The sequence below is a fragment of the Pongo pygmaeus genome, chromosome 9 (genome assembly GCF_028885625.2).
Source record: "Pongo pygmaeus isolate AG05252 chromosome 9, NHGRI_mPonPyg2-v2.0_pri, whole genome shotgun sequence".
NCBI lineage: Eukaryota > Metazoa > Chordata > Mammalia > Primates > Hominidae > Pongo > Pongo pygmaeus.
In genome coordinates this window covers 71296278-71322192 of record NC_072382.2, presented here as the reverse complement: position 1 = coordinate 71322192, position 25915 = coordinate 71296278, and the positions used below count along the sequence as shown (strand labels likewise).

The window sequence follows — 25915 nt, the reverse complement described above, 5'->3', positions numbered from 1 at the left end:
TCTAAGATCTGTGACTACTTACATACATGCCCTTCCACCTCATTCCGCTTACACATCAACTTTGAAAACTCACGGGCCAGGTTTAACTCAGTGAGTCAAAAATGCCCAGCCACTACTGGTAAAAGAATAACATGTACTTATCACTTTTAAGAAACTGAATAATTGGCCTGCACATAGGTAATTCAGGCAATATTTGTTGGAAGAACAAGCCTCTCACTTCCCTATGTGAAGGCAGTTCCTAAGATGTGACGAGAAGAATTGTATTCCCTAAACCAGAGAAAATGGAAAAGACTGGGAAAGGCATGCACTACCTGAAGATTCTGAGCTTTCAACTAAGACAAGGATATGGATTGAGGATTTGTATTATGACTTCAAGTGTCACAGAGGAATTCCACCTAATCCAAAATGTGTCTGGAGTTTGGAGATGAATATGGACAAAAAAGTTAATGTTGCCATTTATGAGACCATTTGAGAAGACACTGAAGACTAGCATAATTAATACTCTTAGAATCATAGTCTCCATTTCTACAGTTACTAGGTGATCAACACTGAATCATATTCCTCATTCACAAATACCCACATTAGCTTTGGGAAAAGCCAAGAGCTCCATTCTGAAATAAACCTAAATTTACACCCAAAGATTCAGTCACATGGTTACATTTCCATCCATGTTTTTCATGTTCTGAGAGGAAATATGAGGAAGGTGTTCTTCCTTCCCTTTCATAATTTTTCTCTGAATCTGTATCAGAATCAGTGGTGAGTAAAAGATTTACCAGACTCATGGGATCCACCAACATGTCATATTTGAACCCAAAGACAGTGACCCTGATTGGGATTCCTGGACTAGAACATGTGCAATTTTGGATTGGGTTTCCCTTCTTTGGCGTGTGCCTGGTGGCCCTGCTGGGCAACGTCTTTTTGCTAATCATTATCTCTACAGAACACAGTCTACACAAACCCATGTACATCTTTCTGGCAGTATTGGCAGCCACTGACCTAGGTCTCTGTGTAGCCATTGCTCCTAAGATGTTGGCCATCTTCTGGTTTGATTCTTGTTCCATGGCCTTCGATGCCTGCCTCACCCAACTCTTCTTCATTCATGCCTTGCAGGGTATGGAATCTGGCATCCTGTTGGCGATGGCCTTTGATCACTATGTGGCCATCTGTGATCCACTGAGACACACATCCATCCTCACACCTTTCTTTCTATTTCGGGTGGTGCTGATGGTGGCAATCCACGCAACAATGCTTGTTGGAATTCTACCCATTCTACTTAAACGGCTGCAACTTTTCCACTCTGTGGTTATTGTCCATTCCTACTGTGAACACATGGCTGTAGTCAAGCTGGCTGCAGAAGATGTGCGTATTAACAAATCATTTGGGCCCTTTGTGGCTTTTGCAATTCTAGGTTTTGACATGATATTTGTCTTCATCTCCTACATTCTGATTTTTCAGACTGTTTTTCGTCTTCCCCAAAAAGAGGCACAAATCAAAGCATTTAGCACTTGTACAGCTCATATTATTGTCTTTCTGGAGTTCTATATCCTCACTTTTTTTTCCTTCTTCAGCCATCGTTTTGGTCACGTATCAGCCTATGCCCACATTCTCTTGTCTACCATCTATCTGCTTGTGCCCCTGCCCTTAACCCCATTGTCTATGGAATGAAGACCATGGAGATTCACATGCGGGTTGCTCAGATTTTCATTATAAAGCCAGATACCCAGAAATGATCCAACAAGTGATATGTAAGAGGAAAAACATGCATTATCTGTTTAAACTTAAGTTTAAGCTGAAAATTCCTTGTATTATGTGTGGCTATTTTGGTGAGATATTTACATTGCAATGATCTCCCCTAAAGAATATATATTCCTTAAACAAGAGCAGTGAAAACATGAGATAAATGTGGAGACATATGTTATATACATGTAAAATAAAATTCCTAACATCCCTCCATTCCTTCTCCCTTAATCTTTTATTTTTGCCTTTTTTTCTTCCGTCTTATTTACTTTTTTTTTCTTCCTTTATATAAACATATCCATTGTCCAAGCTGCAGTTTACCCTTTGGATGTACAGCAGTGACAAAGATATATTTCATGATTTCAAAGGTTCACAGTATACTGATGCTATAAAAATATTGAGCAGACTGGGCATGGTGGCTCATGCCTGTAATCCCAGCACTTTGGGATGCTGAGGCGGGAAGATCATGAGGGCAGGAGTTTGAGACCAGCCTGACCAACATGGGGAAACCCTGTCTCTACTAAAAACACAAAAATTAGCTGGGCGTGGTGGCGGGCGCCTGTAATCCCAGCTACTCGGGAAGCTGAGGCAGGAGAATCATGTGAACCTAGGAGGCAGAGGTTGCAGTGAGCCAAGATTGCTCCACTGCACTCCAGCCTGGGCAACAGAGTGAGACTCAGTCTCAAAAAAAAAAAAAAAAAGTAAATATAATTTAATGTTATTTAGGCTATCATAAGATAAAAATAATGGATTTAGTTTCACATGTCCAAAGCAACTAATCTAGATTTTAGAAGGAATGAAAGAAGGCCTCAAAAAGGAAGTCATGGCACATGTGATATTTGAATAATAAATTTTACTTCAGCTGATGAAATGCTATTTGCCATAATTTTAAATCAGTCTTAAAGCACTTAGTATCATTATGACTCTTGTAAATGTGAGAAGACGTGTGCAGGTGTGTGTGAATCTGACATCCTTGAACACCCAAGTAATGAAAAGCAAGCTCATCTCTGGTTTCATCAGTGATCAAAATATAAAAGTCATTCTGCAGAAGGAGATTATGTATCAATATACCATTCTTCTCTTACTTGGTTTGACTTAACTGCACAAATATAGTTCGTTCATTATGTAAGCAACAATTCAACTTTTCAGAGTTGTCATTTAATGGCATAGCTCATTATGTCCTCGAAAGGTGCCCATTCTCTGTATATGCAGTGTTGCAACTCACGATGCACTTATTTTTTTGCTAAAATATCATTAGGAGATACTTTGAAAAGTTTTGAAATGTAATGTATTAGATTGATCAAACACTGTGATGAAGGACATGTAACAGTGTCTTTTCTCCTATTATCCTCACAGCTTGAAAGGACTTACAAACTAGTGAAAAAATGTCAAGACATTGAAGTTCAACTACATATTCCTTAGTCTCCTTTTCATGTCAGACCTCCCTCTCCAGGGCCTCTAGGGCTTAATAGCATATACACCAACACAACTACCACCACATGAGCATCAATAATCCTAGCAAATTTGTCTCTTCTCTTACCGGAGTGGTTTGGCTCCCTCTTTTTGATAGTCATGTTAATGGCTTATACTGTTATTTAGAGTAGAAAATGAATATCAAAATGTATCTTATGATGGTCTCAATCTAGAAATGGGAGATTATAGCATAAGTGCATCTTAATAAGAGTTCTCACAAAATCAAACCAAAGCAAGAATTTTAGTGTAAGTGGTATATTTTGGAACTGATCCAAGGAAAAACCAAACATGTGGGAGAGGGAACAAGTAAGACAGTGAAGGGAAAAGAAGCAATAAAATGTACAAAACTAACAAGTTATTGCTGTTAATTATCAGTGTTCTTGCATGCTAGCGGTCCTTGAAAAAGTTATAAAAAGGACATCTCCAAGTTGTTCCAATTAATGGCTAGAAATGTGGGGTGTTTAATCCAGTGATCTCCACCCTTGTTTGATCAAAACTCCATAATTCCTGAAATACTAGATTCCCAATATTTCTCACACATTTCACTCATGGACAGACTATGCTTCCCAAGCAAGAGGAAGGTCTTAGACAAAGTCATGACAACCCATTGTTGTGAATAGGAACTGTCTACAGGCAACTTTTGGAGCACTGTGAAGGTATATGGGAAATCTTTTAAAATGCAGCCAAAAATGAAAACAATGTTTTCTGAAGAAAACATGCAAAAAATAGGCAAGAGAAGGTGTATTTTCCTGCTTCTTCATGTACTCACCAAGAAAATGACAGGATCTAGGACACTGCTGGATGAATCATGGACTGTGTTCTAGGGAAATAATCCCCATTCCCTATGAAATAAGCTTTGTAAGAGAATTAATATATTGGCATCAGATACTAAGCAGTCTAAGATATATGGCAGGTATTTGAAAGTAAAGTGCCAGCGGTTTAGAAGAATAATAGGAAACACCAGCTTTCCAAAGTGTGGAGACCTTGCAGATCACCTGGTTCAGTGGAAAGTTGTTTGGCTACAGGTTCTTTGTTTTTCCTACTGGAAGGTAGAAGATATCCTTAGATTTCCAGGGAGACAAGATTTTTGTTTGTATAGTCTTGTCTGTCTTTACCAGAAATACAGAGAAATATTGGATCAAATTCTCATTCTAGACTAAAATATATTTATAATAAAATTGTTTTGTATAGTTTGTGAATTTAGGATTCCATCTATAGACTTTTAGCAGAAAGATACACAATGAATAGACCAAAGGAGTTAATTTTCCAAACAACATAAAGTAGCTCTTTTTAAACAAAAAAATGGAATATACTAGAGGAGAACATTTTCAGCTCTCCTACCACCACCTCCCCTAGATCCAAAGAAGATAGGAAATCTATTTATGTATTTATCCATTTATCTATTTGTTCATTTTATTTTAACTTAATACTTGTAATGTATCCATAGTATGGAAGGCTGTAGGCTTGACTCTTGATTCAATTATTAGCTGAATGTTATAAAAAGATTAATAAAAATGTTTAAATTACCTGAAGTTAATTTTCCTCATGTTTGAATGGAGACAAAAACAATTACCTTAAAGGGGGATTGTATGGACATAACATAAACACACACACACACACACACACACACACACACAGAGAACACAAAGAATTTTTGGAAGTGAAGGGCATGTTTAACAGTACCTCAATTGTGATGATGGTATCACAGATATATGCAAATGTCCAAACTCATCAAAATGTATACATTAAATATGTGCAACTTTTTATATGAATTATACTACAAGGAAACTTTAAAAATTCACTGTAATCCTAGCTTATAAAAATAAAGTGCTTAAAACGATATTTGTTATCTGGTTGTTATATAAACTTGATTGCATAGTTGCTTTATATTTCCTATGGGTTATGTGCATAGGTGTGCTTTTGTGGTAACAGATGTTCTTTCAAATCCATATTTAGCACTTCCTTAAGGACCTCTTGTAAAGCTTGTCTAGTTGAAACATATTTCTTCACCAGATGTCAACGTGGCTATAATTATTTCTAGTAGATGGGAATGTGAACTAATAAATGAATGGTTGTTGGGAGTATTTAATTAGAAAAAATATCTGAGCACGTATTTTCTCTTTGTGTCTTATAGTTTCAACCTGTGTCCAATCTACCTTTGATTTTGGAAAAGTGTCTGGATTGGATTGAGAGTTGTTTCAAAATAGAGCAAGAGCCAGCAGAAAAGCTATTTTTTTTAATTATGTGAGAAAAATGCTATTTGTGTAGAACAAGGCATATTGTCTTGAAAAGTAAGTGATGCCCAATGGTGTGTCCTGAATGTCATGAATCCCTAAAAGTCTCTATATACAAGCCAAAGTGTATTGATTACCTTGAAATTTTTAGAGATACAAAATTAATTTCCGAAATTTACAGTAGATAATAATATGCAAGCTATGGGGAACCCAGAAAAATATTCATTGTTGAGCATTGATAGAGATGGTTGGAGTCACAGTATTGAACCTTAGAGGGGAGGTATGAATTAAAGAATAATTTATGATGAAAGAGAAAGTTGAGAGAGACAAACTGTACTTTTTTTTTTTTTTTTTTTTTGAAGTCTTGCTCTGTCACCCAGACTGGAGTGTAGTGGTGCCATCTTGGCTCACAACAATCTTCACTTCCTGGGTTCAAGCGATTCTCCTGCCTCAACCTCCTGAGTAGCTGGGATTACAGGGGCATGCCACCATGTATTTTCAGTAGAGACGGGGTTTCACCATATTGATCAGGTTGGTCTCAAACTCCTGACCTCGTGATCTGCCCACCTCGGCCTCCCAAAGTGCTGGATTACAGATGTGAGCCACCATGCCCAGCCAAACTGTACTTTCAAACCAAGCTATAACTATATCTATCATTTCACAGGCTCTTCTACTATATGGCTCTGCTACTCCCCTCAAGAATGCACCCTTCTCTATATTTTTCCATTAAAGTTGAGAGGTGCAACTGCTATGAGTACAAAGCCAGGCTGGACCAGTTCTTAGAAGAGTCCATAACTTATATAACATCTTTTTCTATTATCATGCCATCATCTTGAGAGATTCCAAGTGAGACCGACACAGCTGAGTTCGGGCAATCTACAGATTGTTATGAAGAAAATCATAAATTGCTATGAAAAGTTGCCACTAAGTCTGAATGTGTTATATTACACACAATATTTACATGTAAGAAAATATTGTCATCAGTTTAATTCTGCAGTAACACAAGTCTAAAACATGCAGCATTGGCTTTGAGAGTGGATAGTAGGCAGAAACTTGATGGGTACCAATAAAGTTGTTAATGAAGACCTTAAATAGAGAGACAAAATTATTATTGTGTACCAGACAACAAAGGAATTAGTGCTTTGTGATGGCGGAACAATAGACAAAACTCTCGCCTTTGTGAAAGTAGGAAAAAAATACACACACACACACACACACACACACACACACGCACACATAAACCAATGGATTTCCAATGGATTTGATGAAGATTTCCAGGGACAATTCTGATAAGACGTGTATAGAAAAATATGGCTTTTAAAAGCCAGTGTTTAATTTTTAAGTAGAATTCATAGAATTCATAAATACTACAGGGATTTGTGAGTTTGAACACAACATCTGTTGTCATTCAATTTTTCTGCACCTATCATTGATTCTTAAAGTAGGACATAGACTCTGGATAAAAGCCTGCATTTTTAAGACTACTTGTTAGTCAGAAGCACTGCCAGGTTAAACTGAAAAGGACAGAAACAGCTCATATGAAAAGAATCCTTGGTATCCAATACTGTATTGTTAACTGTAGATGCTCTTCTATGTAGTAGATCTCTAGGACTTATTCATCTTACATAACTGAAACTCTGTACCCTTTGACTAACACCTCCCCATTTCACTCTCTCTCCAGCCTCTGGCAACCACCATTCTACTCTCTGCTTCTACATGTTTGGCTCTGTTAGATTTCTCATTTAAGTGACATCATGTAGTATTTGTTCTTCTGTGTCTGAATTATTTCACTTAGCATAATGTCCTCCAGGTTCATACATGTTGTCACAAATGGAAGAATTCAACTCTTTTTTTAGGGCTGAATAATATTTTATAAACCACGTTTTTTAACTATTCATTCATTTATTGACATATAAAAATGAAAAAATAGAGATCGCATAAATAAACCCACACATCCAGGATTATTTTATGTTAATTGATGTGTAATATGTGTATTATGGGATACATATGGTATACATATGGTAATATGACACATAAATACAATGTGCAATGATCAAATCAGCATATTGAGTTAGTTCACCACCTTGAACATTTGTCATTTCTTTGTGTTGGGAACATTTTAAAACTTCTAGCTATTTTGAAATACACTATATAATGTTGTTAACTACAGTCACTCTACTATGCTGTCAAACACCAGTGTTTATTCCTTCTATATAACTGTATGTTTGTACCCATTAAACAACTTCTCTTCATCTCCATCTCCCCCTTTCTATCCTCTACTAGCCACCATTTTACTCTCTGACAAAAGTGCCAAAAACATACAATGGGGAAAGGACAGTCTCTTCAATAAATGGTGTTGGTAACACTGGATATTCACATGCAGAACTAAATTGGGCCCTCATCTCATCCTCCCTCAGTACCTGCAAGAGATTCATTCCAGGAACCACTGTGGATACCAAAATCTGTGTATACCCAAGTCCCTCAGTAGGCCCTACCTATGCACAGGATTTGCGTCTTGAAAATACTACATTTTTGATGCACTTATCATTGTGGATGTGGAACCTGTTGATATGGAGGGCTGACTGTATTTATTGAAAACAAATATGTGTGCATAAGTGGAGGCATGCTGTTCACATCTGTGTTGTTCAAAGGTCAACTGTATACCACGTTTTTAATCCAATTATCCCTCAATGAACAGTTAGGTTGCTTCCATGTCTTGGCTATTCTGAATAATGCTGCAATGAACATTAGAGTGTAGATGTCTCTTCAAGATAATGATTTGATTTCCTTTGGGTGTATACCCAGTCGTGGGATTGCTGGGTCACAGAGTAGTTTTATTTTTAATTTTTTTGAGAAACCCCCATGTTTTTTAATAATGGCTATACCAATTTACATTCCCATTAACAATGTATAAGGGTTCCCTTTTCTCCATATCCTTGCCAACATTTTATCTTTCACATTTTGATAATAGCCATTCTAACTTTTGATTTGCATTTCCCTGAAGTTAGTGACATTGAGTAATTTTTCATATGCTTGTTCACTATTTGTATGTCTTCTTTGGAGAAATGTCAATTCAGTTACTTGGTCCATTTTTTTAAGGCAAGGTATTTGTGCTTTTCTTCTGTTGAGCTATATAAATTCCTTATGTAGTTTGGATATTAACCTTATATCAGATATATGATTTACAAATATTTTCCCCCATTCATCAGGTTGTGTTTTCATTTATTAATTGTTTCCTTTGCTGTGCAGAAGCTTTTCTTTTGTTTTTTCTTTTTCTTTTTTTTTTTTTTGATGGAGTTTCACTCTTGTTGCCAAGGCTGAAGTGCAATGGCATGATCTCGGCTCACTGCAACCTCCGCCTCCCAGGTTCAAGCAATGCTCCTGTCTCAGCCTCCCAAGTAGCTGGAATTACAGGCACCCGCCACTGTGCCAGGCTAATTATTTTTTTTTTTAGTAGAGACGGGATTTCACCATGTTAGCCAGGCTGGTCTCAAACTCCTGACCTCAGGTGATCCACCTGTCTCAGCCTCCCAAAGTGCTGAGATTACAAGCATGAGCACTGTGCCCAGCCATGCTGTGCAGAACCTTTTTATATTGTCTTCTTATAACGCATTAATAAAGAGGGTGGGAAGAAATTTTTGGACATGATAAATATTCTTATGCTATAGATTTAGGTGGTTTAATGGATATATACTTATCTCCAAATTAATCAAGTTGTATACACTAAATATGTACACTTTTTGTATGTCAATCATACCTCCATAATATGGTTAAAAATACCACTTGCTTTTGCATGGATACAATTAACTTTTATTTTATATTCTTACATGCAGAATTAGTAATTCTATTCCTCATTCTTCTTTCTGTTTATACTTCCATTTCCAAGGCCTAATTATATGTTTAGTAAAGCCCTTTTGCCACTGTACATAACAATTATATGGCTTTTATTCATAATAGCTAGGATAAAATAGTTTACAATAACATATCTATTCAAAGTGAAAGTAGGGTTTGTAAGTTTGCTACTTGCTCTTCCATGTTAGGGTCAACCAAGATATTTATCTGGACATGTATGTAAGTTTAATAATTAAACCATGTGATATAATTAATTTATTATTATTTATTTTTTAGAAAGGAAAGAAAAAGTAAAGGATCCTTGAAGTGTGGCCAACCTATAGGTTTAGAATGTTGAGTGGAAAACTTGCCACCTCTTTTAAAAATAATCATGAATCAGACTGCAGATCCTAGATCCCGAGTGGTAAAGCCAAGAACCACAGGAAAACAGAATTATCTTTCTGGGGCAGAAGAGGGCCTTAATTTGAAAGGTGGAACAATGTGCCTACCTATATTTTAGTATGCTATGTACCAGTAATTATCAGATTGCATCTTTATCCCTCTTTTGAAATGCAGGTATTTTCCCCATCAATATATTGACATTGTATGTTGACAGTGTTGGGGGAAGATGACTTATCTGTTTAGTTAACAGCTATTCAGAGAAAGAGGAACCATATTCTAGGAACGAACACACCCATGAAGCCTCATCTACATCTGACTATAATTTACATGATGAAATTCTAGACAAATGCCATAATGGCATGAGACCTAGAAGTTTGAGGGAGATATGAGTTATGTTGCACATGAAAGTAATATGAATTGGTGTAAGCAAAGAGCAAAATATGGCAGGTTGAATTTTACAAGATGGTGATTACAGTATCTTTCAAACTATATGGTATTCTACAATGTAACAATCAGGAAGTGAATCTATTTCCCAGCCTCTGAAATTTGAGCAGATCCTTTGACTGCCTTGAGCAGTGGATAAGTGTTGGATGTAGATTGTGTCAGATCCAGTAGCTTCTGTTTTTCATTTATTGAAGCCCTGAAATACCATGTAAGAAGACCTGGCTAATTTAATGCAGATAGAGAGCCCACAGTGAGCAGCACTAAGGCACAGTAAAGAAGCCATACTGGTTGTCCATCCTGCTGAACACTCAGGGGACTCAAGGCCCAGCCCCTTTTTGTCATGCAGCCATTTGAGAGACATCAGGTAAGAACAGTAAGCTGAGTCCAGTGAACCCCAAACTCTACATTTTGGGATTGGTTTTAATTCAGCAAAAGATCACTATAATAATGGAGAAGAGGAATCATACTTTAGGTAATACATTGGTTCACTGAAGGTGAAAGAATATATCCTAAATAATTTTCAGAAATGAAGTTGAGGAGATTTCACTGAAAAGGATTCTCAATGGAGAGGAATGTCAGCTGGGAAAACAAAATGCATCTTTCCTCCTTCCCTCCCAACTCTCTCTCCTTCCTTCTCTCCCTACCTATATCCATTTATTTTATTCTTCTCTCTTCTTATTCATCCTATTCCTTTTTTTTTTAGTGGATAGGCTGAAGGTTTAAATGTATACATTGTTTTATGATCCCTGTTGTCTTGTCAGAGAGGCTATTTGAAATGGGATTTATTTATTCAACAAATATTTATTAAACTTATGTATACTGAAAATTCTAGATTCTTTGAAAATAAGAATAAATAAAACACTCATTTTGGTGTAGAAAATGATCATGCTAAAAAGGCAATTATACTGTGTGACATGTTCTGTGACTGTGGAAAGACTGGGTGGCACTGGAGACCACTGAAAAGGAAAGTGATACAGAGTGGAGAAAAAGAAGAGGGGTGAGATCAAAGAAGGCTGGCAGAAAGAAGTATTGCATAAGATGTGTTTTAAAAGTTGAATAAGAGAATGTGGAAGCAGCATTCTGAGATGGATTGTTAATTTATTTGAGCAAATTTATGTCTCTGAAAACTGGCAGACAAACTGTGAGAAGATTAATAGTGGTTTTTGCATATCTATTGATAAAATTGAATTTGTGCATCCAGTATATATACACATACACATTCTGTTGAATGTATGCATATTTCAGATAAGGTGTATGAATGTCATAAATATAAATATGATAGCATAACAAAGTGAGAGAAACAGGTAGAGAGATAGAACAAACTAGCTATTTATGGACAAAATGATTGGAAGTATGTATTTGAAAGAAGTATGTATATTTGTATGTTTGTGTAAATAAATATCTGGGTGTATGTTTATTAATAACATGTGTGTGATTTACATATATATATCTCTTGTTTTACAAGTTGGTATTTAATAAAAACCCTGGAAGACAGCCTAGGCAATACTACCTTGGGCATAGAAATGGGGAAAGATTTCATGACAATGACACCAAAAGCAATCACAACAAAAGCAAAAATTGACAAATGGGATCTATTTAAACTCAAGAGCTCTGCACAGCAAAAGAAACTACCAACAGAATAAATAGACAACCTACAGAATGGGGGAAATTATTTGCAAACTATGCATCTGACAAAGGTCTAATATCCAGCATCTTAAGGAACTTAAATTCACAAGAAAAAAACAAACGACCTGATTGAAAATGCGGCAAAGGACATGAACAGACACGATTCAAAAGAAGACATACTTGTGGCCAAAAGCAGGTAGAAAAAGGCTCAATATCACTGATCATCAGGGAAATACAAATCAAAACCACAATGAGATACCATTTCACACTCGTCAGAATGGCAGTTATTAAAAAGTCAAAAAATAACGAATCCTGGCCAGGTTCTGGAGAAAAGGGAACACTTACATGCCGTTGGTGGGAGTGTAAGCTAGTCCAACCATTGTGGAAAGCAGTATGGCAATCCCTCAAAGAGCTAAAAGCAGAACTACCATTCAACCCAGCAATCCTATTACCAGGTATATACCCAAAGGAATATAAATTATGCTACCATAAAGACACATGTACGTGAATGTTCATTGTTAGCACTATTTACAATAGCAAAGACATGGAATCAACCTAACTGTCCATTAATGGTAGATTGGATAAAGAAAATGTGATGTATATATACACCGTGGAATACTATGCAGCCATAAAACAGAATGAGATCATGTTTTTTTGAGGGAACATGTATGGAACTGGAGGCTGTTATTCTTCGCAAACTAATGCAGGAAGATAAAACTACCACACGTCCTCACTTATAAGTGGGAGCTAAATGATAAGAGCTTATGAATACAAAGAAGGAAACAACAAACACTGCGGTCTACTTGAGGGTAGGTGGTGGGAGGAGGGAGAGGGATAGAAAAGATAGTTATTGGGGTACTGGTCCTAGCACCTGGGTAATGAAATAGTCTGTACAACAAACTCCCATGACATGTGTTTTCCTGTGTAACAAACCATCACTTGTACCCCTGAAATAAAAGTTAAAAAAATAGCTTTGTAAAGTTTCTTTTAATTTATAAAATGCCTACCTCACAGGTCCAATCTATTGTATATTACTAAGATGAGCATTTTCTTTGAAAATCCTTCAGACAGAGACAAGAAGCTCATTATTTATTTATATGTTCATGGATATTTATGTATATTTATTTCAGTTAGGATAATTTTCCATCATATGTTATTTTGTGTTTGCAAAATAGCTAAAACCTAAATACAGAAGAGAAAAAAATATAGAAGTATAAATATTTGTATAATTATTTTTGCCCACACATCATGAGAGTATGTGCCTAAATTGCATTTTAACCTCATTTGAAAATCTGTTTTTGATTTATGTTATGTGTTGTAATTAGGTAAATAATGAAATTATCAATAAAATATTATCCTATTTTATTACTTGCATAAGCATCTGTGGAGGGTTCTGGCTATGAAGGTTTTACAACTGCATCCTGATTGAAAGCCCATGTCCCAGTTATATAATCACTCTGACTGACTAAGTTTTTCCCTTGCTTTGGTTATTCCTTTCCCATGAAGACCCAAACCTGGCAGGAATTGTCTCTACCTTCAACCTAACTTGACTTCCAGCTTAACATCACCAGGTGTCCTGTCCACCAAAGGTATAAATTTTAGTCTCCATAACAGTGAAGGATTCGCAGTACCCACTCCCGCATTTGTTTGGTTCTGGCCCCATAAATCAAGGGGTTAACCATTGGAGGCACCAGGAAGTAAAGATTGTCAATGATGATCTGCAGATGGGGAGCCATAAGGTAGCCTAAAATCTGGGCCAGAACAGAGAAGACAACAGGAGAATAAAAGAGACCAATGACACAAAGATGAGAGCCACACGTACTGAGAGCTTTGCCCCGTGCATCCCAAGATGGTATCTGAAAGACAGCATGAAGGATAAGTCCATATGATAGAATGATAAAAAACAGATCAAATCCCACAGATGCTACAATAACCATGAGTCCATAGACAATGTGGTCAGAGATGTCTTCACAGGCTATCTGCACTACAGCCATGTATGCACAGTAGGAGTAAGCAATTATGGCGGTTTGGAAGCTTTGCAATCTTTTTGCCAGAATGGGGGCTGGGGTCAGCACTGCCACTGCCCTTGCCAGGATAGCCAGTGCCATCTTCACAAGCATGTTGTTACCAAGGATGGTTGTATATCTTAGAGGGTACCAGATAGCCACAAATCTGTCAAAAGCCATGGCTAGGAGAATCCCAGACTCCATGACATAGAAGGAAGGAATGAAAAACATCTGTGTGAGGCAGGCATTGAAACTGATTTCCTTGGCATTCATCCAGAAGGTAGCCAGCATACGGGGCACTGTGACACTGACAAGACACAGGTCAACAATTGACAGCACGGCCAGGAGAAGAAACATGGGCTCATGAAGACTCTTCCCTATCCAGATGATACATAAGATGGTGACATTGCCAATGACTGTAATGAGAAATACCAAGAAAAAAGGCACAGAGAACCAGCCATGGAAAGATTCAAGGCCAGGAATTCCAGCCAGGATAAATATCAAGGGCTGAGGAATGGAATTGTTGCAAGAGGACATCCCTAACCTGAGCTCTTCAACGTCTGATTCCTAGGGAAAAACAAACAAACAAGGAATATTTTGGAATCATTGTGTCATTTGCACCTATAAAATGCTGGTCCTTACAGTAGTTTATGGTGGAGAAACTCATGATTATTTTGTGTAAACTAATGATCAAATGAATGCTTCAGCTACTAGGGGTGGAGAGAGGAATGATCCTTGGCTATTTCATCTGCAAAAGGGAGATGCAGTCTCAGAGATACATTTTCAATAAGGATATATCAACTCAATTTTTTTCAGATTCTCCTGTAGCTGTGATTCTATTTAATATTCAAGTTTCACAATTCTCTAGGATTTTTTTCTAGGTATCAGTCCACGGCAGAACAATGTTTTCAACATCACAGACAGGGAGTAAGGATATGAACAAGCCAGAAAGCATAGTTTTCACTCAAGACAAGGAAGCTAAATTTAATCCTACCCAGTTTTATCATACCCAATTAATCGTCCCCAGTTTCTGGGATTGGAGTTGGTGCTTCGATATTCATCCTGGAACATTTATCTACAAATTGTTGATTTTGACAAAAGACCTAGAAAGTCTGCTGATCTTATGCCTAGGAAGCATGAGGGTAATCTGGAGGAATAACAGATGTTTTGGATGATGAATGTGGAATTCAAAATCACCTCAATAGATAATAATTTACTATTAAGTTTCCAGATTGCTCAATAAAGCCAGCTTTGAGAGTGGGTAGAGATAAAGTTAATTAATAGTTTTCTTTATATAGTTGTATCTGTGTGTTTTTATAAGGGGAGTATAGTTTAGGGGTTAATAGTAACATGTTTTTCTATAGAAATAAGAATTTATTTTATTTGTTAAATATTTTAAGTTATATAACTATTCTAAGTAGATATACATATTTAAAAATTATTTGTAAAATAAATTAACCAAATTATGGTTTTCATAGATATTTACTCACCATATTAAAAGTTGAAACCAAACAAATATATAATAAATACAAAAATATGTCTATAAAAATAAGACATTTTGTTGATAATATGATTATAATTAAATTTCACTGTTAAGTTTTAGACTCCAGATTTTTTTTTTGAGACGGAGTCTTGCTCTGTCGCCCAGGCTGGAGTGCAGTGGCACGACCTCGGCTCACTGCAAGCTCCACCTCCCGGGTTCATGCCATTCTCCTGCCTCAGCCTCCCAAGTAGCTGGGACTACAGGCGCCCGCCACCACGCCCAGCTAATTTATTTTGTATTTTTTAGTAGAAACGGGGTTTCACCTTGTTAGCCAGGATGGTCTTGATCTCCCGACCTCGTGATCCACCCGCCTTGGCTTCCCAAAGTGCTGGGATTACAGGTGTGAGCCACCGCGCCCGGCCAGACTCCAGATTTTGTTAGAAATATTCCAACTCTATAAACAACAACCACAGAAAAAAAATTCCAATAAAAACTTAAAGAATAAAAAAGTGTAATACAAAGTTGCTTCAAAAATAAAAGTATAGAAATGTTAATATTGTGTTGATTATTTTGCTTTAGTCAATGAACTTGAATTATTAGTGTTTTTATTTATATCCATATCAATTGAATTCCAAATTCTAATTTAGTATGTTCACAATTTTTAATGCCAATTCATCACTTTTAAGTTTCTTCTAACTAATTATATATTTTTATTTTGGCCATAGTGTTAGCCTTTAAAACAAAAAAATTAAGAAACTTAAGGTTAGATTATATAAACTTTGAGTGGAGCTTTTGAAAATTAATTTACTCTAAATATGTAAGATCCTCAAAGAGGGTAGCATGTTTTTAAAAATACTACTGAGCATTTCGTCATCAATTTAGTTATTCAATATAAGTTTTAATATGCCAACTCCATTTGGTAAAACGCACACCACAGCTTAGTGATAGGTCTCCTGGAAGGTAACTTGCTATAGTGAAAATACCAAGGTATTTGAGATAACACATGTCTGGGATAGAATCGCAGCCCTGACAGTTATTCTATGTGATTTGACCAAGTTATTTAATGATTTCAGACTCATTTTTTAAAATCTCTACAAAATGGGAGGAGACATATATTGCAAAGTTGGTAGTGAAGATTAAGTCTGTCATTAAATTCCAATATTGTATAAATACATACATATTCATAGCATAATTCTTTGAATGTTTTGTTGCCCTAGAAATGCATTTTTTTTTACTTTTCTATGAAGTACAAAGTTAAGAGAAATGTAGAAAAAATAATTTTCATTTTGTTTTTTTGAAAGAACTTTGACTAGGAAAGTGGATAGTCTTAAAATTGATATCATAAGAAGAAATATTTGATGATTATGGTCATTTTGTCTTCAAATATTTTTAGATTCATTATGTGTTAAACCATATATATATGGTTGTTTTCCATATATATATAATTACCAGAGGTAGATACCTGGCCAAAGAAAAGGTGTTAAAAAGTAAAATAATAAATGAATAAATAAATACATGCATACATACATTTTAGTTTAACAAAGTACAGGATCCTATCACAAACATAGGATTTTACAAGAACAAACAGAAAGCCATTCTTGTAAAACCAGAAGCTCACCATCAGTGGAGTTTTCAAGTAGAAACTAATGATCATTTATCAGGAATACTATAGTTAAAAATTATCTGGTAGTAGTAATAGGATAACATTGGAACTTTAAAAGCAAGGTGGCACATTTTGGTCTGAATGATCAGAAGCAATTGTCAGCAACAACTGTATCAATATTAACTGAAAGTAAAGGCAACATCAGGCAAAAATTTGAAAGATATTTACTATTTTCTAAATAATGTTAGTAGTCATTCTAAGCACTGCAGAACCTAACCATGGTCTTACAAGGGTTAGCAATTGTGGCATTTGGTTGAGAGAATTTGAAAAGACTTTTCCTACATGACTTTTTGCACCTCGGAGTTTTTTAACATTTTCTGCCACCCTCTTTTGTCCCTTTTCCTGGAGTAATACCTGTAGATAGTTGTGAGTCTGATCACAATGACTCAAAGACTAACGAAATCCACTTGAAGTATGAAGAAGATCTGTGGATCTCCAGGATAAGATGAAGTGTGTGGGCTTGAGGCAGATTTATGTTGGTTTTCCCTGGCCATCCTGCATCCCTAGTGGCCTTTTACTTAGCCAACATGTTTTTCATAGCTTGGATATTCGGGGAACAAATCCCACAGTAAATCATTGAGGACAGCACATGTGGATAATAGCAAATATTTAGAAGCGCTGTAAAACTGTTAGTGTATTGTAGGAGGTATGCTGATTTGGTTTAGGAACTCCAGAGGGAGGAGTACAGACTGAGAAATCATTTAGGACAAAAATTAAAGAAAGTCTGGAGCCATGGAAGGATTATATTCAAGGCAGAGTTGCTTGCATCTATAATGGCACACAAATTGCTATAGCTTGCTTCAAAATCAATAGTTTGTCATTTTAGTTTCTAGTGACTTTGGGGCTTCCACAAGTAAAACTTACACTTCAATTAAGAGTCTTGGTTTTTTAGATGGAATTAATACATCAAAAAAATGGCAAAAGAATTATGTACTAAGTAAAACAATAATTGAGAAATTACCATTGTTTGGTGAATAAGATATATAAAAAAGAAACACAGGGGTGACTGAAATAAGTACAAGACAGGAGCCCTAGGGAAAAAAATATGTTGTATAATACTAGGGTTAGGGAGAACTGAGTTTCAAAAGGACTTCTTGTAGGAATAAGAAACTAAACTTGCGAGTAGACCTAAAAAGGGGGAGAAAATGTTGAGAACTATTTGGTTAGAGAAGGTGGTGGGATGTGAACACCATGATGGTAATTTAGGCTGTACTTTTTCCCTATTATTTCCACAGTTCCTTGCAAATTGTAGGCCCTTAAACACTTTTGTATGAATAAATGCACCCATATACACACACGGGTGTGTGGATGCATGAGCATGCACACAGACACAAACACACACACACTCTCCATGTTTTTATCATTGACCCTGGACTCTAAGCCTAGAATAATATTGCCAGGGATAGTGACAGTCATATAAGCTCTGAGATTATCAGAGTCTTCTTTAAGCATGTCCCACAGCCTAAAGTGTAATCAGGGTACTCAAATCAACCTAATTCTTTCCATCATGGTTGTTGCCAACCGGAATCAAGTCACTATCATATTATACTAGTAAACTTTATATTTATGTTGTACTTTGTATTCTTTGTAGACGTTGTACTTTGCATTCTTTGTCTCAAACCCATTTACCTCATTGCAGTCACAACGGTGTCTTTTTTATATAAAATATACCACATATTTTATATAAAATATACCACATATTTTATACAAAATATACCACATATTTTATATAAAATATACCACAATAGTTTTATTGTGCGTGGTTAAGCTGTAAAACATGATGTTTTGATATACACAGTGAAATGATTACTATATTAAAGCAAATTGATATATGTATCATCTCCCATAGTTACTTTATTTACTATTTTATTTTATTTTATTTTATTTTTGAGATGGAGTCTCACTGTTGTCACCCGGGCTGGAGTGCAATGGCACGATCTCGGCTCACTGCAACCTCTGCCTCCCAGGCTCCGGCAATTCTCCTGCTTCAGCCTCCCGAGTAGCTGAGATTACAGGCATGCACCACTATACCCAGCTAATTTTTTTTTTCCGTATTTTTAGTAGAGATGGGGTATCATCGTGTTGACCAGGCTGGTCTTGAACTCCTGACCTCAGGTGATCCACCCACCTTGGCTTACCAAAGTGCTTGGATTACAGTCATGAGCCACCGCACCCGGCCTACTTTATTTATGCTAAGAAAACCTAAATCTATTATCTGAGTAAATTTTCATTATACAATACCATATTATTAATTATAGTCCTCATACTGTATATTAGCTCTCTATGTTTATTCATCTTATATATCTGCAGCTCTGTACATCTTGACCTACATCTCCCTCTCCTCCCAACTCCATTCATTGCCACCCCTGTTAATCACCTTTCTACTCTGTTTCTCTGTTTCTGGGTATTCAACATTTTTTTTTAAGATTCCACATATAACTAAGATAATGAAAGGTTTTTTTTTTGTTTGTTTGTTTGTTTTTGTTTTTTTTTTTTTTTTTCTGTATCTGGCCTATTTCATTACGTTCCACAAGCAAGGATGTCCATTCTCACCACCCCTATTCATCATAGCTTTGGAAGTCATGGCCAGAGCTTTCAAGCAAGAGAAAGAAATAACAGGCATTCAAACTGGAAAAGAAGAAGTTAAATTATCTGGGTTCATTGGTGACATGATTGTGTACCTAAAAAACCCTAAAGATCTCTCTGGAATACTCCTAGACCTGATTTGTGACATCAGTTTCAAACTAAATATTCACAAACAGTTGACTGGATAAAGAAATGTGATATATATATGTGTGTGTGTGTATATATATATAATATATATGTGTGTGTATATATATTTTATATATATGTGTATATATATTATATATATTTTATATATATGTGTATATATATTATATATATTTTATATATATGTGTATATATTATATATATTTTATATATATGTGTATATATATTATATATTTTATATATATGTGTGTATATATATTTTATATATATATACACACACACACACACACACCATGGAACACTATGCAACCATAAAAAAGAGCAGAATCATGTCCTTTGCATCAATATAGATGCAGCTGGAGACCATTATCATAAGTGAACTAATGCAGAAGTAGAAAATCAAATATCATGTGTTCTCACCTATAAGTGGAAGAGAAACAAATGGTACACACGGGCATAAAGATGTAGAAAATAGACTCTGGGGACTCTAAAAGAGGGAGGAAGACAGGTAAGCGTTAAAAACTTACCTACTCGGTACCGTGTCCAATATTTGGGTGATGGATACACTAGAAGCCCAACCCCCCTGCCATTATTCATGTAATACCCATCACAGGATAGGGGCATGGCAGGCCAGAGTGATCTTGGAAAATGCAACATTAGGGCAGGAAATTTCCACAGGAGTGCCTTTTCTCATTTAGGTCCATGGGTACAGGCCCAAGGGTGGAGCACTCCCCAGGGACCTTGCCCTTCTGTACCCAGCACTTCCCTGCCCCCCTCCTGAATCAATATAACTCCCTGAGGCATGGACTTCTCCTTTGCTCCCTTTTGCTCCGAATACAGCACAATCTGGTATAGTTTGCCACTTCAAAAATATGAGTATTTATTATATGAATATATTAAAAAGCTGAATATCTCTTAGGTAGAATTTAATGCAGTGTTTTTGAGAATATACTTTTATTGTTATTGAACATTTCCAATTTGATGTTCACTGGCAGATAACCTGAAGGTACAGATTCCATAGTTTACATTTTCAAACCTAATATATAAACAATCTTGATATATATCAGTAAATATAATTAAACTCCATGATTAAGGGTAGTTCCAAATAAGAAAACAATATAGACTGAGGTACCAGAGTAGGCAGCTCATGGTCAGGAAATGGTTAAAAAAAAAAAAAAAAAAGATAAAAAGATGTAAGTCTTGAAGTTCTCCATGTCCCTAGGGGTTCTCTTCTCTTTAGCCTTGGAGAGATCTGTTCCTACTCTTATTGTCATGTTTCTCCATTATCTTAGCAAATATTATTAAACAATATTCTTATAATATTAATTCAGATACTTAATTAAAACTATCACCTGATTAGGAATTCTAAAATATATGACAAGTAATTCCAAATATCTTATTGCTTCATTCTTTCCTTCAGAAAACTTTCATTGAACACACATGGGCATAGAATACTGAATGGCATTAGGAACAAAAAGTAAATAAAGACAGTTTATAAACGTGGGTTTATGTATTTTTATATTAGTTTAAATCCAGACTGTGTCACTTAATAAGTGACCTTTGGTAAATCAATCTCTCTGAGTTCAAATTCCTCACCTGTAAAATCAGACTAACACCTGTTCTAGTGATTGATGTGATAATTACACAACTTAAATGATAAATACATATATATGCCTGTGTGTGTGTGTGTGTGTGTGTCTGTGTGTATAACAAAGTCTGGCATACAGTATACATACAAAATTATATTTGTTATGATAATCCATATCCTTAACTAATGTTTACTTATTAAGGGCTTACTGTGTGGGACTATTGCCTTACATGCTTTCACTTACTTAATTATTAAAACTCTATAAGATGGCCAGGCATAGTGGCTCACGCCTGTAATCCCAGCACTTTGGGAGGCTAAGGCAGGCAGATCACCTGAGGTCAGGAGTTTGAGACCAGCCTGGCCAACATGGTGAAACCCTGTCTCTACTAAAAACACAAAAAAATTTAGCCTGGTGTAGTGGCGCATGCCTGTAGTCCCAGCCACTCGGGGGGCTGAGGCAAGAGAATCACTTATACCTGAAAGGCGAAGGCTGCAGTGAGCCGAGATCGCACCACTTCACTCTGGGCGAAAGAGCAAGGTTCTGTCTGAAAAAAAAGAAAAAAAAAAACTCTACAGGAAAATAAATTTGATAATCTTCATTTTGTTTACTGTGACAGCAAGGTCCAGAAAGTTTCAGCAACTTGCCTGAGTATATGCAAGACAGTAAGTGACTAATATAAGTAGTTAACTCTGGTATTCTGTCCTCAGAATCAGTTCACTTAACCGTTAACTTTACTTATGGTTTAATTGACAAAGTGGGCTATTAAGACTTAACTACAATACACTATGACTTTTTTATAACAGTGGTAGGAAGAATTTCTAGTTAGTATGACTTAAGGAAATAATCTAATCTTTCAAACAAGGTGCAGGAGTTTAGGAGTTATGTCTTGAAGACTAGTTCTTTCTAGGTAAGAAAAAGGGATGGAGCATGAAGTAGAATCCTAAATAGAGACAAGAAGATGTGAAGAGATATATTGTTTGAATGCAGGTGTGAATCTTCATGGACAGTACAAAGACTGCAACTTGTGTGGAAGAACATTAAGGGAAAAAGGGGAAAAGTAGTTCATATAGCTTTTCTTTGCCATCCTGGATCTTGCATGGGTCCGATACGACGAAGTTTTTTTTTAATACACACACACACATACACACACACACACACACACAAATTTTTAGGAAGATAACTCTGTTGTTAATGTAGATGCTGCACTGAAAATAGTAATTACAAGCTAATGCCTTGAAGACTTCAGTCGAAACTGTTGAAGTAGTCCTAGTGAGAAATGGTAGAAGATTAAACAGTGGTATTTAGTAGTGTTTAAACAAGATGGATATAGAAAGGAAGCCAAGATATTTACCTTAAAGAAGGCTTAAGATTGAATAGAAAGCAAATAGTGAGAAAAGAAAGAAGGTGAAAATAATATTTTAAAAATTGTAAATCACTAAAAAGAGAAGAACAGTTTAATAAAACTTAGCATGTATTTATTGCTTGTATCTAGAGTATTTTTAATTTTGTACTAGCCAAAAGGAAAAGAAATGAGTTACATTTTTAAGAAAAGAAAATCCAGATTTTTCCAGTAAAAATATTTATATTCTCTATAATAATTTTATTTTTAGTATTTCCAGTAGCATCATCACCAATACATTTAAACTGACTGATTTGTAATAAATATTTTCTTTCAACAAAAGGTGGTAGCATGTTGATGATGGCCAGTATATTTGAATCAAGTTCAGAGGGCCTGACAAAGCTCTAGGCAATGTCCCAAAAATGTAGTGCCAAGCATAAAGTTACTTGCGTTTTCAGGAGACTCTGTGATAAAAGTTTAAAGGATACTATCTTAATTCAGGTAACAAACCAATGGCAGACACAAGTTATTTTTGGTAAAGAGATAATATTCTATGAGCAGTAGAGTATTCAAAGATATGTTGACTTGATTATCGCAATGTTGATCATTCCACCTCTACCGTTTGGCAACTTGTACCGTGTGTCAGTTCTTGTGCATGCATGCAAAATTATTTGATGCATGGAGGGGATGTGAAGCCAGTTACATTGCCTCTTCTTTAGAATATTGACAGTTATCATGAATTTATCAGTAGCAGATTATGGGAATTTTAAAATATTTTCATGGATTTTTCCCCTTTTTCAATCGCTTCTTATTTGAAAGTAAACTACTACCCATAGTTATACCACAGTTCATTAGTAGCAAAGAGTAGAAGGAGATTCCTTACCCATTCAAGTTCTAAGTAAGCTCGCCAAAGCCCAGTTGCACACAAAATATATAACACCTAACTGTATGCACTAGAATTGGGGAGTTTCTATTATATATGGCCATTCTTCCCCATTAAAATTTGATTAAATGTCTGATTTCTTTGGGTGAAATTTAATGTCATTTATGAGAAAGGGATCAATCATTTGCCCTCCTCCTTTGTGATTCTGCCAACTCTGCAAACAATTTTAGCTTAGTCGGGCAACTTTTATCCTTAGAGAACTAATGACATGGTCTCGAATTTTCTTGGTCCTAATACCATAAACAATGGGGTTAAGAAAGGGTGGTACCAGAAGGTACATATTGGCAATGAAAATATGAATTTGGGGAGCCACATTGTGGCCAAAGCGGTGGGTCAGGAAGGTAAAGACAGCCGTGGAATAGAAAACAAGGATGACACAGACATGGGAACCACACGTGCCAAGAGCTTTAAGACTTGCTTCCCGTGATGGAAGATGAAAGACTGCTCTGAGGATTAGAACATAGGAGACAGTAATAAAAAAGCCATCACAGGTCCCAATAATAGAGGCCACACTGAGGCTGTAGTGCTTGGTGGTCCCTGTGTTCACACACGCCAGTTTCACCACGGCCATGAACTCACAATAAGTGTGTGCAATGATTCGAGTTCTGCAGTAGGGCAGTTGTTTGAGCAGGATGGGATGTGGAAAAAAGAAGACCACTCCCCTGAGTACCACAGCAGCTCCAATTTTGGCAATGCGACTGTGTGTGAGAATAGTGGCATGGTGCAATGGGTCACAGATGGCCACATAACGGTCAATGGCCATGGCCAGGAAGAAGCCCGATTCCATGGCAGTAAAGCTGTGGATGAAGTACATTTGGGCCAAGCAAGCATTAATGGTGATATCACGGGCTCTGAGCCAGAAGAGACAGAGAATGCGGGGCAGTGTGGATGTGGAGAGGACCAGGTCAGTGACTGACAGCATGCACAGAAACAGGAACATAGGCTGGTGGAGGCTTCGCTCTGCCTTCACCACTGCCAGGATGGTCACATTCCCCACTAAGGCCACCATGTACATGGAGCAGAAGGGAATCCCAATCCAGGCATGCAGGTGCTCTAGTCCTGGGATGCCCATCAGCAAGAAGGTGTTTGGAGATATTTGGGATTTGTTGGTTGGTCCCATGGTGCTGCTGCTTCTGTCTTTGCAGTTGGATTTCTCTATTTTAAGGCAAATGTTTTCTGCCAAGGTCATTACAACCAAATCTGAAAACAAATGAAAAACTAATCTGAAGATACAAAAATATCACACTGAAATACTTTCAAGTTTGTATTTTAGAATGAAAAATACCGTGACACAAAGCAAAAACTGTATAGCCAGATAGAAAGTAGTAATTGTAAATTGTCATGAATCTCATGAAACTTTTAAAAGAAAAAAAAAGTCGTTAGCAATCAATGTACAATAAAAATTTTATGCCAATTTTTGAATTTACTATTTGATTTAATCATAGGACAAATGAGCTTTTGATAGCAACATCGGATTTTACAAATGGAAAAAATCCTATAATTAAACTATCCCAAATTCCTGCTTAACATTATCCTAAAATACAATTCTCTAGCTGATGTCTGAGTGCTGCCAGGTATGGTTGTTCATTTCTTAGACAGTTCATTACATGTTTTGTTTTCCTAGCACTGTCACAGAACCTATCCCTAGGATCTTTGAGGCAATATTGGCCCTTTCCTCTGGAGTTCCACAGACTTTGCATATCTTCTGCATGGAAGTCTTCCCCAAACAGGAGAGTACGTCACGTATTCACTAAGTTCTCTCTTTTTCAAGAGAAATATTCCCACCTTATATGGCCAATTATTTTAAGCCTAGTTTTAAGAAATCCTAATTTTCTACTTCTATATATTCTCCAGTGTGTCCTGTGATTCTTAATTTTCATTATTTTTACCTGAACCTATTAGTCACAAGATGGATCAATGCACCTGGCACCTCTTTTGATTTTTACACTAGTAGTGTGAGTTCTGTTTATATCAATTTTTTAATGTGAAGAAAGGGATAAAATATTTAATTTCTTTTTACATGAAAAATATATTGTCCTAAAATCTACCTGTATTAATTTTTAGCTGGAAAACCAATGCAAGCTAAATATCATATTTTCAATTTTACTAATTAGAATCTGAGGGTGTTACAGATGATGCAATGACATTACAAAAAAAGTGGCTGAGACACAAAAAAATCTAACATACCTCTTCATGACTGCAAAGTTAAGCTGTTTTGTTATGCATAGTCAAGTATAACCTACCAACACTTTGCTTAGTTTTTAATGTTAATTTTTTATGATGATTTGAAGCAAATGCTTATACAGACTTTGCACTTAAACTTGATTAAGTTTGCATTATTTCATAAAATACTTTAAAATAATCATTAAAATGTATTTCTATTATTATTAAGCATTTATCACTGATCATACCTTG

General features: G+C 36.1%; 3 protein-coding genes across 3 annotated transcripts; 1 reads left to right on the top strand and 2 right to left on the bottom strand.

Moving 5' to 3' along the window:
* The first annotated feature begins 780 nt into the window (after positions 1 to 780).
* Positions 781 to 1665, top strand: LOC129007705 (olfactory receptor 52A1). The gene has a single exon (XM_054438889.1). The coding sequence runs from the start codon at positions 781 to 783 to the stop codon at positions 1663 to 1665; it is 885 nt and encodes a 294-aa protein (XP_054294864.1).
* An 11680-nt stretch (positions 1666 to 13345) lies between these two features.
* On the bottom strand, positions 13346 to 14290 carry LOC129007703 (olfactory receptor 52K1-like). Its single transcript, XM_054438888.1, has one exon. It carries the CDS (start codon positions 14288 to 14290, stop codon positions 13346 to 13348), a length of 945 nt encoding a protein of 314 aa, XP_054294863.1.
* Positions 14291 to 23666: 9376 nt separating this feature from the next.
* On the bottom strand, positions 23667 to 24620 carry LOC129008674 (olfactory receptor 52K1-like). Its single transcript, XM_054441038.1, has one exon. The coding sequence runs from the start codon at positions 24618 to 24620 to the stop codon at positions 23667 to 23669; it is 954 nt and encodes a 317-aa protein (XP_054297013.1).
* Positions 24621 to 25915: the final 1295 nt, after the last annotated feature.

Coding starts and splice junctions, on each gene's coding strand:
- LOC129007705 (XM_054438889.1), top strand. CDS start 781: ATGGGATCCACCAACATGTCATATTTGAACCCAAAGACAGTGACCCTG.
- LOC129007703 (XM_054438888.1), bottom strand. CDS start 14,290: ATGTCCTCTTGCAACAATTCCATTCCTCAGCCCTTGATATTTATCCTG.
- LOC129008674 (XM_054441038.1), bottom strand. CDS start 24,620: ATGGGACCAACCAACAAATCCCAAATATCTCCAAACACCTTCTTGCTG.